At 34.3% G+C, this 16,825-nt stretch overlaps 2 protein-coding genes across 2 annotated transcripts; both read right to left on the bottom strand.

Moving 5' to 3' along the window:
• Positions 1 to 3,333: 3,333 nt before the first annotated feature.
• LOC106114244 (uncharacterized) lies at positions 3,334 to 13,831 on the bottom strand. The gene is made up of 19 exons (XM_013307366.1): positions 13,630 to 13,831; positions 13,285 to 13,369; positions 12,765 to 12,872; positions 12,133 to 12,234; positions 11,746 to 11,927; positions 11,459 to 11,559; positions 11,109 to 11,286; positions 10,599 to 10,732; positions 10,351 to 10,453; positions 9,891 to 9,998; positions 9,729 to 9,815; positions 9,125 to 9,303; positions 8,553 to 8,719; positions 5,267 to 5,482; positions 5,047 to 5,193; positions 4,335 to 4,963; positions 4,094 to 4,197; positions 3,884 to 3,953; positions 3,334 to 3,747 (listed from the first exon to the last, which is right to left on the bottom strand). The coding sequence occupies exons 1-19, from the start codon at positions 13,699 to 13,701 to the stop codon at positions 3,637 to 3,639; spliced, it is 2,883 nt and encodes a 960-aa protein (XP_013162820.1). The 5' UTR covers positions 13,702 to 13,831; the 3' UTR covers positions 3,334 to 3,636.
• A 452-nt stretch (positions 13,832 to 14,283) lies between these two features.
• On the bottom strand, positions 14,284 to 16,213 carry LOC106114051 (ATP-dependent (S)-NAD(P)H-hydrate dehydratase). The gene is made up of 2 exons (XM_013307127.1): positions 15,323 to 16,213; positions 14,284 to 15,073 (listed from the first exon to the last, which is right to left on the bottom strand). The coding sequence occupies exons 1-2, from the start codon at positions 15,581 to 15,583 to the stop codon at positions 14,336 to 14,338; spliced, it is 999 nt and encodes a 332-aa protein (XP_013162581.1). The 5' UTR covers positions 15,584 to 16,213; the 3' UTR covers positions 14,284 to 14,335.
• Between the last annotated feature and the right edge of the window lie 612 nt (positions 16,214 to 16,825).

Here is a 16,825-nt window from a genome sequence, read left to right as displayed (position 1 = left end):
AATACTAGTTTGGCGCAGTATTCTAGTATGTTTGCCGTAATATGTAAGTTTACCGGTTCGAATCTCAGGCTAATTTTTTTTTTCATTTTATCAATCACGGGGTTTTTTTTTCATAACCAGTAAAAATTTGGTAATGTAAAATTTTGCTCGACAATTTTTTTTTATAATTTTCGCTGTCGGGTAGAAAGAAATTTAAATAAAGTTAACAACAATTAGGTCAGACCATCGCGGGTGAAGTGAGTGGGCGGAGCGTGGATTGTCTTTGCGGGTTTTAAGAATGGTACGCGCGGAAACTATACGTACAAGTGTTATCTACATATGTGTGCGCGCCCACGCACACTGGAATGTTTATTGCAATCGACCAAAAATTTGATGTAGTTTGGATATTGACATTCAGTTTTTTTCTTTGTTTCTTAAATATAATCAGTATCAGTAAAAGGTAAAAGTAAAAGTGTTATTTTTACCGGTACAAATTTAACAAACATGAGTAATAAACAAATTACATGCCAATAGCATCGCTTTGTCTCCTTCATTTTTGTTTGAAATAGAAAAGTACTTTAACGGTCAAACTCATTAGTCCAAGGCAATATCAAAAAGTACCTAATAACTACGGCGATAGAGTTTAATTACATGTGCTTCGATATTAAAATTAAAAAGTTTAAATATCAAAAAAAATAGTGGCTTGGGATTTGAACCGCCGACCTTACGTACCAACGGCGGCGAACGGTAAGGCCACGAGACCAAACTAGCATATGTGATGACAAACTTAAATTTGATGTTGGTTTTATCTACCTAATATCTGTCATCCGCGTCGAACACTTTTAGTAAATTTTGAAAAATGATTTGATGCAAAGTGTCAAATGAATGTAACAGAAGTAGTTTATTCCAAATTGTATCACAAGTATATAGAGATAGAGTTCAATTTTGTCAAATGTACCGATATTTTTGCGCACCTTGACTGCTTCGTTACTTATGACGCTGTGGCTGCTACGATATTTATGAGCATCTTGCATGTACTCATATATTTGACGCTGTGTATGTACCGATGTATTTGAGCAGGGTGAATGTATCTATTATTTTGAGGACTTTTGTTGTACCGATATAATTGATTACTTTTGATGTACCTATATATTTGCATATCTTGTCTGTTACGATCTATATGACGCTGACTGTACACGAAAACATTGTCTAACAAAAAACACCGGTTACATTGATAAATTACAGGAACGTAAAAGATATTACTCATATAAATACACACTTTCAAGATATAAAATAGTAGTTTAATACTAAACTCATACAATACAACATCATGTAGCTACTCAGAGTCAGAACTAGCGTTACATTAAAGCTATTAGGAGATGGAAATTAGACTTTCTGATATTTTAATTTGAGGGAGACAGTCGCCTCTCCTCTGTGCTTCTATTTTCGTTAGGAATAAAGTGCGACACGAACTAAAAAAGTTAAAGTCTAATATTATAAAAATATTTTTTCACTTATACGAACGCAATAAAAACCTGGTTATAGCGATAATTACTATCCTATGCTTTTAATTATGAAAGTGGTAAAGAGGGACGGAACATATTACATTAAAAGCTGATAATCTCGCTTATTGCAGCCAGCATTTAACGCTTATTTTTAATTGTGATTTTTAGTAAGCCTAATAGTTTTGTATTATAAAACTTTTGCTTTTTCTATAAATAAAAATATTATGGCATAATGAAATACTATAGAAAATATTTAAGTTACGGCGAAAAAATATTGAACAGTGCTTTAAAATGTCAAATATATAATAAAAAATAACGTTAAAAGTACACAGTTGTTTGTAAGGTGTAACCTTATTCATATTATATTCAAATAATATTATATTCAAATATAAAAAGCGTCAATAGCCTAATGGTTAAGGGTACGGATTTCCGATCATGAGGTCGGTGGTTCGAATCCCGCCATTCGACTATTGTCGTAAACCATATCCTAGCACAAGCCTAGAGCTTAGTTGGAATGGTTAAAGAAATATTAGTAAATTTCCAAAAAAATCTGCTAATATTTTAAATACAAAAAAAAAAAAAAATCTATAATACATTAAATCACTATTACAGTTACGAAAAGCGCAATGTTTTATGGCAACGAATATAAACATTAAATATTTAAACCATAGATAAGAAATAATTGACAAAATAATAGTTAAAATTGACGGTAACTAGCCCTAAATAAAAACTAGTGTCTAAAATTAAGTAAAATACACATCAATGTTGCCAATCTCAAGTCTGTTTTCGCCAAAAACCGGATATGCAAAAGAAGAGCAATTAAAATTAGACATTAGAAAAAAAATATTGATAGTCTAACATAGACATGATTACACTTACGAACTTTTGGTAGTCGGAAACAGAAATAAGAGGGGCAACATAACTAATACATTTATTCTCACTAATAAAGCTTCCATTGGCGAACTACCATAGAAATTGAACGCTTAACCGTGGGTTTCCGAGTCCAAAATCTCCCTTTAAACACATAATGACAGGGATTACAATTTGTTTTATACAAAGATTTTGGTCTCAGAAACTCACATTAAGTTGGCACGTCGGGTGAAAAATTTCTCTTGTTACCAATGTGCCAACTTAAATCCTGTTTACTTTGTATTGACTATCGTTAAAATAATTTACAATTAAACATACTGATTGGTTTTAAAAATTATAATTCTTTTATAGTATGGAATATTTTAAATAATCTTTCCTATATTACTTATCTATAAAGAAAGAGAAAGAAAGAGCTAAAAGGCTATAATTTCGTTTTCGTTTCCTAACAGCAACCATTGTTTGCAAAAAAAAAAACTAAAAATAATATAACATCAACATAAATTCAACCAATTTACATAAAAAATAAATAATGTACCAAAACATTTATACGTAGTCACTCCATTTAATGGTAATACATAAGTAAAATCCGTTTATTTTCTTTCGAAAGCAAATAAAATTGTATTTTTATGAATTATAAATAATATACAATCCGACTAGAAATCAGTGGCGGCTCGTTCTTAATGTCCTCTTGTGTTATGTTGTGTGCTATTACATTTTTTTTAATTTCAAATTAGACGAAATAATTTTAACTCTACTGCTAACAAAACAAGGCTTATTTTTAGCTGTAATTACATATCACAGAAAAAAAAATTCTATTTTAAAATATTGAAACACTTCGATACATTTTTGTATAATTAATCTCTGTATATTATTTTTCAGAAATAATAAAATTATTCAACCAATATTTATGTCAAATTTAAATAATTTACAACATCTAGATAAAAAATTAAAAGATGAGTAATATAATTAGACACAAAACATACAAATATATAATACAATTGAAACATAATTAATAATATTTTAGCTACTATTTATAGCATCTTGAAATCCTAACCATCCTATTAATTTAACGACAATTTGACACTACCAAAACACGCAAAAAATAATGTTTTTTTTACACAATATGAAAGAAATGACAATATTTTAGTAGTAGTGTGTTTCGGCAATAAAAACCCACTGTTATAGTCAACACCTTTAATCCTTACAACTACATTTGAACTAAAAGCTCTAAGGCAACCACTCTAAATAATCTTTTGTGATATCCATATTGGGTTGGATGGAATTATTTTCCGTTCCACTCACTGATCCTGCCGTTTTCAAACACCAAATTCTTCCTCGGCAGAGGAACTAAAGAACCACGTTTTACTATACCCATATCTTCACCTGGATAATACTGGAAATCGTATAAAAAAGATTAAAAAAATTACTAAGATATCCTTTGATATCTTCTTTAAGTTGTCGTAGTCTTTGTATTTAGTGGAATTATATAATTTTATAGAAACAGAATAACTGTTTTATATAATGCTTACCTGACACTGAGAGACGAATTTGAGCACATCAGCTCTGATAAATTCATTATCTTCTTTGATCTTCTCTAATCTGAAATCAAAAAGACCCTATTTTATTGGTATTCTAAAAACTTTTCTTTTGAACAAGAAATTCTAATGCAATTGTGTAATGGCCAGGTCTAAACCAAAACAACGTTAAAATATTTTTTTTTGATAAACTCAAAAACTTACATTTCCTTCCTCGCTATTCTGTCGACTATATTTTGACATATTTTTTCACATAACGCCTCATCGAACAAAGGTATTCCGAACTGTAGATCCAATATTGTCCATTTCTGAAAATATAAAGTAAAATTGCTACATTAAAATAAAGGAATAATGTTTTTAGACATAGCTATTTTCAAAACTTTTTATAGTTCAGGAATACGAATTGCGTTTTTTTTTAATTATAATGGAAAAACAACAAACTTACTTCTGGTTTACACGCCTCTTCGTCAGAAAAGTTATGAGCCGTGTCAACTCCGCTGTCACCTTCTGTCATCTCCGTCAGCTTGTCCGATAGTTGCGTAAACATCGATATCGATTCTTCCGCGGGACTCAATAAATCGTTTAGAGCATTTTTACTTTTATCCTCTTCGTTTTTCTTCGATTCGAATTTCAAATTCTCAACACTGGCCGAAGTGGAATGTATCGGGACTAACTCATCAGAAAAGGAAATCGATTCTTTACTAATCGATTTCTCCTTGGAATGCTTTTTGAGTTCTTCGATACTCGTCGAAGAGGAATGTATAGGTACGAAATCATCGCTAGCCGAAACCGATTCTTTGCTCCGATGGACGAAATTGTCATCGATATTCAGATTATCGAGTTCTTCGCAGAGTAACTTTCCACCTTCTACACTTGTAAAGCCGTTGGCGGGAGAACTCGTCTTGCTCTCTGTGGTGGGTGTGACAGCGAAGTGTGACTCTATCGGAGACTGTAGTCGACTGTTGACGAGTTTCGTATATTCGGTAGATTTCTCCACTGACTCATTGGAAGACAGCGATACTTCGCTTATAGGTTTAGCTATGCCGCAAACTTCTTTCTTCTTGCGCTGTGGAACTAAAGCACAACAAAAGGTTTAAAGCTAGATTTGGACAATAATTTTATTGTAATCTATAAATAATTTAACATTGTGTGTATACCCAGTTGTACGCAGTGCGGCGGGTGCGCGCAGCCGAGATCGGGCACGCCGGTGTCAGCGAGCGCGACGTAGCCAGCGGCGCGCGACAGCCGCAGCCGCCGGGCCAGGCGACGCAGACCCGTGTGCGTTCGCCATATCGACTGACTCTCTAATAATATGTCAATATATTTATTAAATTCTAATCACAACTGTATCCCAACAGTACAATACGAATGACTAACCATCATCCACCGTTGGAAAGGCGACATATCTGAGAGTAGGATGGTGCCTGACGGCGGCGGCCTGCAGTAGCACAGGCGCGCGACGCAGCGCAGAGTTGGCAGCAGCGAGAGCGGCGGCTGCTGGCAGCGGCGCCGGTTCGCCCTCCGCGCTCCACCACGTCACCGACAACCTCGCATACCCCAGCAGCGGCCGCGGCACACTGCGCAGCACTGTGCCTGCATGCACACAAACAGTAAGACATACATGTCTTACTGTCTGTATGCTTATGTAAGACATGTATGTCTTACTGTAATAATATTATATATAATACATATATTAAAAACATACATGATGATGTAGTACTGTGATGTCAAGCAGCACCTGTAAATAGTCTCTATTCAATGATCCTGAAAATGGGAAAAAATCGGTCTTCGATTCTCCGTCGTCACTGTGCCGATTGCTGTCAAATACCTGATCAATAAAAGCAACACGCTGGCAGTTTAAATCCATTATAACACATTACCAAAACCCGTCCAAAACCAACACATCTGAGTGTAGTAGCCGAACACCAAATTAAGTAAAATAAGTTCTTCACCTGCACTACGTATTATAATGTTAGAATTTAAGTATAATAAGGCACTTTGAGGATAGCCACTCATGGGCCGCGGACGAGAGCGAAAGCGTGCCCGTGGTCCCGTCCCGATGCGTTGGAGGAACAGAGAGGTTTAGTGGGTATGCCTCCGCCATGGAGGAGAATCCCACATAACTACCGCGTCCCCCCCGGGGCGCGGAGTATACATAAAGCATTCCTCTCTGGAAAAAAAAAAGGATTTCCACTTATAGAAGCTCATTTCCCAGCTTCCCCAATTGACAAATACATCTGCTAGCAAACACGTATATTGCATTACACATGCTGTTAGTTCGACAATGCAAGTATTACCAAAACACGTCACAAGCTAATTTCACATATTTTGCATGACCAAACAGCAAACAGCATACAGCACGTTACGTAGAACAATGTCCTGTAACGATGAAGTAGCAATTGTGGAAGCAGTTGCAAAATCGTACACAACGTCTTCTAAATTAGTAATCTAAGCACTATCAATTTTTGGCGACTTAAGATTAGCAATGCGCTGCGCAGTGCGCCTCCTTCCACATCCCTTTACGCTCTACTACACTATACCTAAAAGTGCGTTCTGCGCAATGATTCGTGCGACGTACCAAGCTGCAAAATTGTTTCAAACCAAAATACCCCTGTGCCTGTGTGCCAGAAAAACCAAAAAACTATATTTATTTATGGTTTCGGGTTAATCAGAATAAACATGCTTCACAGGATTGTGCTACATGCTAGTTAATAAAGAAGAATTGATAAGACCGAAGACACATCCATGCACTGAAGGACAAAACATTTATCAATGCTGAATACTTCTGTGCAGTGCAAAAACAAGAATATGAATACAGCTTACAGTACAAATGTACAGTAATAGCGACAGGTTCAGGACAATCAGCACAAAAAGCTGCCGGCTGCGACACCGTAGTCAACCTTATGTTGCGGTAAAATTTTGTTATTTAACACAAAGAAGACTTTGAAAATGATGTGCTTTCGTGGGAAGCAGTTGCTCTCGTCACTGACAGCCTTGACTTCCCGACCGTACAATACAATATCAATACAATGAAAACCAATGAAAAATATTTGTTAATTGCATACCGAAAATAAACTCCTTGTAGCTATGTGTTGCCACGAAATCACTGCTAAACTATCATTAAAACTAATATTTTAACCTGCAAAACTTACACATCTATAGGTACTAGTAACACTGGAGGGTACGTATGTTGTATTGAATAAAATCTCATACTTCGTGTACGTGATGTATTTTCTATACCTATAACGGAAACCCAATGCCTAAAATTTGTATCTGTCTGCAAGCTGCCATTGTTCCTGGTAATCTCTGGACTGGACCGATTATGACGAAACCTTCAGTTACGTACCTAATGTATGCGGGCATTGCTTTTGTTATTTTTTTTTATTCCACGTTGACGAATCGCGGGCGACCGCTAACTCCGAAACGGCTGGACCGATTTACACAGGACTTTAACTGAAAGGTAGCTGATGTGTGAGAGCATATTATAGGCTATTTTTTATTTCACGCTGACGAAGAGAGTCGACGAGACCGATCGCGAACTCCGAAATTATTGGACCGATTTTGACGTGATTTTTTTTTATGTTGCGCTGACGAAGTCCCGAGTAACTGCTAGTCTTCTCTTAAATTGTTATACGTAGTTTATCTTCATTTCATTTACGCCGTTCATTCCGTAAAGCAAATCTGTTGTCCTACAAAACGATGTCTAATGATCAAAAATATTCAATGGGTAGGCAATTAGTTGCCACCTTATGTGCTCCACACTGGCTGCAGCATCCAACGTAATACTATGCCAAATTATAATCGTGAGCGAAGAGAAATTAAACTTATAAATAAAGCCTCATACATCCCCCGATATGTCCACAGACACACAGTAGGTCAGACTAAAATCACAAAATTGTAATTAAATATGAAGAAAATTTCTAAACAGTACATGCAATAACTAAATAGTAAATATACTAAATAGTACATTCAGAAATATGAAAATACTGAACTGCTGTACTCCATATTATATGCAAAGACGCCTTCGTGAATTGCTGTGGAAAAATAATAAATAATATACATAAAGTTATGTATTAACTGCCTCCCCCTTGTTACTCCACCATGTCATAGATGAATCAGCCTCCAATACATCTGTCAAAGAGTAACCTGGAAATGTTAAGTGTAAAAAAAAAATAAAAGACATGTCACTCCTTTAGTTCTCTCCCTCGCTTCCTCCGTTCTCTTAATCGGCAGCTGAAGATGTACCTTGCTATAAAGGATAGTAAATTTACACATGGTTAGTTTTATAAAAAAAACATGTTACTTGCACGCTCTCGATGCTGCTTCTTTGCTGAATGAAAATATTATATTAGACTTAGACTTGTAACAGAAAAAACATGCATGCAAACTATATTTTTTGTGAAATAATCCAAAATGTTCTGCAATGACACGCTGTAAAGATTACAACCAAGGACACAGTGCAAATACAAAGCTCTAAGCAGAAATCAATATTCCAGTGATAGAAAAATCCGATAACTATAATATTAAACAAAGTACAAAAATCATTGAATCATTCTATAAAAAATAGATTAAATATTTTGATTGCTTTTACAATTTTTTTATATTATGTATAGTTTACAATGTTTTGAGATGGAATATTAATTTGTGGAACTAATCTACCTACCTTTAGTGAGCAGCAGGGTAGGAGGTCCATACCCTGCGACGTGGTATAGGTAGAGACGCATCCAGGGCGAGGCGGCCTCAGGCGGGGCGGGGCCGACGTGCGGCAACGCCCCCGCAGCCACGCCCGCGCGCGCCTCACGCGACAACGGCGCAGTCGATATCGCCAATCTGACATACGTTTCATTCCTTATAATCACTTCAAAAACCATAAATACTTATAAATAGACAGATTTTAAAAATAAGACAAGGGAAAAAAACTGTTCATACATCTTATATGTCTAGATCAATGTTACCTGTTGTCAAATAATCCGTAAAAGTATATTATTGTTGATTGTATGATAAAGTTTCAAGCTGCTTTTTATAAATGAATAGGTCAGCTTTTCCTATTCCGACTTAACAAATGCCTGTCGATATTCCTGGCAGTTAATTCTATCTTTTTTATCAGTTCAAATAGCCACCATCGCTAAAAACAGTTACCGATCTCTAAATTGGCTAATTTCAATAGGCACAAAATACCACGTCTTATAGCCGTCCATGTTTACCTTACAAATAGATTGTTTAACAATATTAAACCTGTATTTAGTGGAGAGCAGACGTGTCCTAGCAGCGGGTCCGAGCGCGTGCAGAGCCTCGCAGCGCAGCAGGTCGAGCGGGCGGAGGCGGGGCCGCAACGTGCGCAGCGCCACCCTCAAGCAAGCAGCCGCTGCCAGGTAGCGACGCGCTTCCCCCTCTATCTCTGGATCCGCTGCCACCTTTAATCCAACCAGTATATACGTTAATAACAAAAAGTAGACATTTTAATAAGTAATTTAACTGATTAATTAATAGGATTATATAAATATTATGTAAATCTATAGTAAATTTTTTTTTTTATCTCAAATTAGCAGTAATTTTTATTAGTAGACTTAACTTTCACTTTTTCTAGTTATTTCCCGAAAAGTGGATAAAAACTACAAATTAGTATAAACTAGTTGTCGCCCGCGACTCTAGTCTAATCTAAGAAAAAACCTAATAAGTAGCCTATGGGTTCTTCCAGACTATGTTCTATATCTGTGCCAAATTTCATCAAGATCAGTTCAGCCGTCTGGGATATACCTTCAAACGAACATCCATCCATCGAAACATTCGCATTTATAATATTAGCAAGAAGTAAGATTTATAAGACAAATTTAATTACCTTATCTAATTCCATAAGCAAACTATCTAGACTTTCATCGCACAACTTTCCAACTTCAAATAGAGTCACTGCATGACTTTTTAGATCCTGTTAATATAAAAAACAGTTTATATAAAATCATAAATATGCATAAATAACATTTATATACATTAAAATTCTTACCGGTGATAAATTCCCCATCATTAGATATGCAGCAAGAGTTGAATCAAACAGAACTGCCACTCGTTGACCACTATTACTGGACCCAGGATCAATTAACTCTTGGCAACTCTACAAATAATAACTCTAATATACTATGTATCCTATATAAAAACCAAATCTATGTAAACAATAAAAGGTTAGTTAACAAGCTGTCATCCGCAACTAAGTACACGCGTAAATAAAAAAAAAACATAATTAGTAGCCTATGTTCCAGACTATGTTCTATATGTATGCCAAATTTCATCGAGATCTGTTCAGACATTCTGGAGATACGTTCAAACAAACAATCATCCATCCATCCATCTAAATATTCGTATTTATAATATTAGTAAGAAATAAGATGTAAAGCTATGAGGAAAACTTAAGTTTTTTTTTAAATTAAAACATTTTTTTTTAATTGAATATTAAAAAAGAATTATACCTGTTTAGAAGTGGACGGTCTGTCTTTGATTAACACAGGCTCCATTTGCAGCGCATCTTCATCCATTGTTTGATCAAATGTCAACGGCGCTATTTGTCTGTACCTAAAAGAAAAAATATGTATACTTTTTGCTAGATTTCAGAAAAATTTTCTATGGTTTTACTATTATAAAAATTATGAGACATAATTTCTGCTAGTCTATGGTTTAATATTAGACAAAAATTAAAAAAAAACTAATGATCACTGACGGTTGATGCTTATGTGTGGTAACAGCTTCCTTCCACGAGGGGTGCTGCGGTGCGACGGGTGGTGGGTTCAGGTTATTTGCAAACCCCAGCCTGCAGTACAACGACACTGCTTGCTTGACCAACTCACAGTCGACCTGACAACAAAACATTATATAAATCTTACTAATATTACCTTATGTCTTACTAATATATTAAATGTCAATGTTTGGATATATGGATGGATGTTTGAAGGTATCTTCAGAAAGGCTGCATAGTTTCGTTGAAATTTGGCATAGACACATAGGATTAGAACACATAGGTACTAGTTAAGTTTTTTGTCCGGAGCCGATGGACGACTTCCATAAGCTAAAACTCGATTTAAGAAGAAAACTCTATAAGCGAGAAATATTTTGAGATCCTTTGACTCATGCTTATACAGGTTAGATTGTATTCAAAGGATGCAGTCCTTAGACATTTAGAAGATTAATTACAATAATTAGTTTATTTAATTTATCACAACAAAACACTTACCTGTAACACAGCAGCTAGTTCTGCAACGCTGGTATGCTCATCTATAGACACGAATACTTTGTACAACAATGTCTCGAAATAGTCGCCTGCGATGCGGTTCATCACGAAACCCTTCAGCGGTGGGACAGACACCTTGTCTGCTGATGTTATTGGTACATCCAAGTAGATTAGACCACGTCTGTAAATAACAAGGCTAATTATAGCATTCTGTAGTTTAATTTTAAATAAAAATCATTTTAATGACATCGCTTTTCTACAAAACAGTAACACTGCAACACGCAGAGTAAAAAATAAACTACTTAAGTGCCTATTTATCATTCTAAATGTTAATATCGTAACAAATACTTTACCTGTATAAAGTTTTAACTACATTGTAATCCAAAGTGCCAGCTGTTTGTGATCCTCTGTCTATAAGGAGGTCAATGAGAGCCTTCTCGCTTTCACTTAGAGGCTGAAAACAAAATGTCAACTTAAGTGTATTATTAGGATACTGAGAGGTTGCTATCTGTAAATGAACAATAATCATAAACACACTTTAACAAACTTCGTTTAATAGAAAATCTTACAAGAAAGGCCATCTTTCTAAAAAGGTTTAGTCATAAATCTTTTTATATTTTAAACATTAGTTTTATATTACCTTAACATCTTCCTCCAGTACATAGCCAAGTTCAACTCTCCACCACGGCAGCATGGGTATGTTAAGTGGTACTCGAGGCAAGAGACCACGGATTGCCTTTGAACGACCTCGCCTTCCCAAAGAACGAGCTTTAGCCACCAACTCTAAGTACTCATTACGTCCAATTCCCAGCAGTCGAAGACCTAATAGTAAACTTTTTTTATTTGAAATATATAGCAAATGCATAATAAAACTGTTAACGAAAATAGATTTCCAATGGCCATAGAAAAGTTCGTCTCCTTATCTATCTATCCATCTAAAGCATACCTTTATTTATGGTATTTTAAAGAAAATGACAGGGACAACTAAATGTGTTTGTGTTTCATGTAAGCCTACACTAATACTTACAATCAGCAGCAGTGAAATTGGGCATTGTGTCATAGCTTTTCTCCATTTCTATCAGCAAAGCAACAACTTCAAGATAATATATAAATGGAGTTATTCGTAATCCTGAAAAAATCAAATTAATTATAAAACAAAAAACAACTCACGCCCATAAACCAAAGGGATATGCAGAGATTATGTATTTTAATTTTGCCTGATCCTGGCACACTTTTCTTACACCACATTCATACATCTATCCATACATGACTAACTCTTGTTCTGCTTAATATTATGGGTATGAGACTGATCAATCAACACAGAACTCCTAAAAAAATGGGCTATTAATAATTAATATTTTGATTTCCTTTGATCCTTTCCCTTATGAAAATGCATAGTTATTGGTAATAGCTAGTAATAAATCTATCTATCTATCTACTCAGCCATGAGACGCCCACTGCTGGGCATAGGCCTCCCCCAAAGATAGCCACGATGACCGATCTTGTGCCACCCGCATCCAGGACGCTCCCGCAACCTTGACCAGTTCATCGGTCCATCTTGCGGGAGGCCTGCCCACGCTGCGTCGACCTGTCCGTGGCCGCCACTCTAGGACTTTGCGGCCCCATCGACCGTAATAAATATTCAATTTAAAATATTACCTTTAACAATCATGTCCGCTAAATGATATGGGTAGAGCATAAGCCTCTGTATACTATTCTGAACAAGTACCTCATAATACTTTCTTTCATCTTTCCGGACTGTCCGTACTAAAACAACAATAATAGAATAGATTAATCGAAAATTGTTAACTAAAGATTACAAGGAATTTAAGAAATTTCATACTTAAAGCAATATACATTTAGTAATATTTATATTTCTTTATTTAAGAAAAAAAAACTACATTATGTTATAAAACTTCTTATCCATAATATTGATTATTATATAATCTTATCATAACAAATATTAATATCCCATAAATTGACTGATTTGATTTGAAATTAAGTTTAATATCATCAAAAACCCCTCATAATTTTGCTTTTAGCTATTACAAAAAGTAATAAAAATCTTTACAAATATTAAACAAAAAAGAATGTCTTAGTATTCTTTTAAGACCAAATACTGAGTTCTATCTTGTATATTATGAGAATTCAAGGTTATTTATCATAAGCATTAACATACCAAGACTGCCCCTGTAACGCAATTGATTTTTAACACTGAACTCGAATACGTATCTTTCATATTCTTTAGGAGAATCACCCAACACCTGGGAAAGAAGAATTTCAAATATGTTATCATTTATTTCATACATAAATATAAAAGCTGTACCTTTTTATAAAAGTAAAAGGCTATGTAAACAGGCGATCAAAAAGCAATAAAGAAAATAGCATAAATACTTTCATATATAATTAGATTTATTAGACTTTAGAATCAATAAATAGTTAATAACATTTTGTACAAAACCATTACTGTAATAGATATCTGATTTGTGGGAGAAAGGTATGACAATAGTAAGAAACCTATTACCTTTTTTACAGTAGTTGGTAGTTGAGGCCATTGAATTCTTTTTCTTATACATTCATCTATTTCATCCTCCATTATAATAGAGTTATTAAGCTATTCACTTTACTCTTTGTCGTTTCTACATCGAAGACAACGAAAATAAATTTCTTGGCCACAATATTTTGATAAGAAAAAATAGCCACACACATTGCGTTCTTAACAGTAACGCAAAGAGTATAATAAGTATACTATAGAATAACGCAATATTGACGTATTGAGTATTGTCAACATTATTTAATTTATTTCATTTATCCGCAATAAGTAAAATTATTTTATATGTTATTCTCAATTTACTAAGTGTAAAAAATGTAATGCAGCTTTTTATTTATAAAATGCAAACTAAGTTTATTTTACAGAAAGGTTTTGCCTTTATGAACGATTGCGTATATGTCAATATCATCAGTCAAAATAAAAATGAGCGGGAAGAATTAGGATTTTTGAAAATTTTTAATAATTCCCACTTTGTGTACAGACTACGGTTATTTTCATAGGATGTGTAATACTTATATATTTATATAAAGTGAAATTCAATTAAACAATAAGAAAACTTAGCTACTGTTTTAAAATGTACGAAAGGATGCAAAGGTTCCAAATAATAGTAATAAAAAACAAAACTTCAAACTTTGCCGCTACTTATATTATTTTAATGAATTTATATAAATAAATGGATTCAAAGAAATTGCTCCTCAAATGCTTTATGTATTTCTTTCAACATATCTGAAGCTATCATACTTCGTCCGTAAATCTTGTAAGCTCTTGAATTGCACGACCTTGTTAACCTAGCAGCGGAATAAGCTGCAACACTATGTGAAAATGGTATTATTTTTCCTTTTGTACAAAAGTAATTTGTTTTTAAAGCCCAATTGAAAAATGTCCCTAAGCTACCAGATAAAATGTCGCCCTGACCGCCAGCTCGACGACTAGAGCCACCTTCGTTTGACGACCATTTAACAGCGCCCACACTTGAAAGAAAAGTGTCATATTCTCCTTTCGCTAAAACTGACACATTGTTACCCCAGTATTCGTACCAAGATAAATTCTTTGCCTGAACAGCTTGCATTAACCGACTTGCTTCTCTTTTGTTTGGAGTAAGTATAACACCTGGACTTGGGTAATCTTTTAAAATAGAGATGTTCTGATATACTGCAAATAAACCATCAGCATCAATAACCATTGCTTTCTTCAAAGATTTACATGTTTGCATTATTTCATGAGCTAAATGTATAGCCTCATCTTCTCTACCTAATCCGGGTCCAAGGACAATGACGTCCATTTTTGATAGGATATAGTTCAGCTTTGATGCAGAATTTGAATTAAGAAAAGGGTAAACAATAAGATCTGGGCTATACGCTTTTATAATGGGGGCTGCATTCTCTGTGGTTATGACATATACTAGATCAGCTCCAGCCTAAAACAAATAAACAGTTTTATTCATTTAATGTTTTCTTATTTTCCCCCCATAAGCCATAGCAAGCCGAGAATATAGTTTTCAGATTTGTACATTTAAAATTAGATCTAATTTTGGGGCAATCAAAGTAAAACATCACAGAAATGAAATGCAAAATCTTGATATATTAATTAGCTTTTGAATTATTAAATAATATCACATTAATAAAAAGTCTGGCTTTTAATATTTTTCAATGTAATATTAACATACCCTTAATGCTGATATAGCGGCGAAATAGGGAGCTCCAGTATATTCTACAGATCCGCCAATAATGCCAATTTTACCAGCTTCCCCTTTACCTTTGCCATCCAGTTCAGGTATAATGGACTTGCTAATACTCTTAAGGTCACTTAGCCTCAATTCATTAATGTTAGAACACTGTTCGACTAAATTAGTCTGAATAACACGTAGATTTGTTGTAATTATAATGCAGAACACAATATTTATCAAACAGTTCATTGTTGATCCCATAATATACGATAAACGGGGCAGTCGGGTGATTATAACGCAAGAAATTAGTGACGATCTATGACGGGCATGTTTAAAACTAAAGTTTAAGTTTATTCACAATAATATTTATATTTATGTGGCCTCGAAGCAAATTATGATAATCTGAAGGTCATCAAGTCAAGTAAAAGGTAGCATGAACGCTTATACAACAGATTTATAATTGCAGGATACAGGCATGCATCTGGGATTTAGTTAAAGAAACATAAAAAAAGACAATAAAAAATAGTAAACAGTGTGACATTCGGTGTCGGTAATTTATAAATTTAAATTAAGAAGTGGATGCTGGATGTTGAGTTGGGTGGTTTAGTTTTTGTTTTTATCAGTTATCAGTCTGTCAATTCTTTATCTTAATATTTTGACAATGACATCTAAATTCAAAGAGTGTCACAAACTTATTTGACCCGATAGGCAAAATGAAATGTCCGGCTATGTCAATTCTATTGAACATTTTAATGATGTAAACAGAAGAAAGTAAGCTTCCGTACAGGGAGATAGTGCATTAATCGTCTTATTGCACTATTTCAGTTATCAGTTAGGATTTTTTGAATTTACTAGAATTATTTAATGTTAATTTCACGTACAGTTTGTCTTTTCGATGAGAGGATTAGCTTTGAGTTGGAACAAAAATACTGAAATTGTTTATGGTTGATTTTGATTTGATCCCTGCTGCTGCCAAAGAGTATATAAAATAAGAGACGGGACTCTTGACTAATTAGATACACAAACGGAGAATAAAAATTGTCATTTTCAATCCAAACAATATTATGAACAAGTCTACGTTGCTATCAACCTAAAAAAATCTATCTGTCAGTTTCCTTTTTGACGTTTGAAAGTATTATTTGAGGGAAAACAATTTGGAAAAATAAAACAATTTCGTTAATTGCAACTTTAATTTAATCTTCTGACTAAAGCTAACATATTTTAAGAACGCAACATAATGCTCATTGCTTTCGTAATAATACCATTATTGTTTAGTTCACCAACAAAATACCCCAACTATAATAAATGCTTATTTGTTCCAGTTTGTTTATTTGATAGCTCATATTTTCTGATAGAACTGGAGTAGTAGTGCCATTCTCGTCGGGAGAAATAGAATAACACTGGAAAGAGATTAGCTCCTATCTGTTGGTAAAATATTTAGAAAATTGCTAACAAGACAATATGCATTGAAGCAAAACAAATCATCATCATCAAGCTCACTAT

Source organism: Papilio xuthus, unplaced genomic scaffold, assembly GCF_000836235.2.
Source record: "Papilio xuthus unplaced genomic scaffold, Pxut_1.1 DF828142.1, whole genome shotgun sequence".
Taxonomy (NCBI): domain Eukaryota; kingdom Metazoa; phylum Arthropoda; class Insecta; order Lepidoptera; family Papilionidae; genus Papilio; species Papilio xuthus.
The sequence above is the reverse complement of the archived record's forward strand: the minus strand, read 5'-3'. Positions and strand labels throughout refer to the sequence as shown.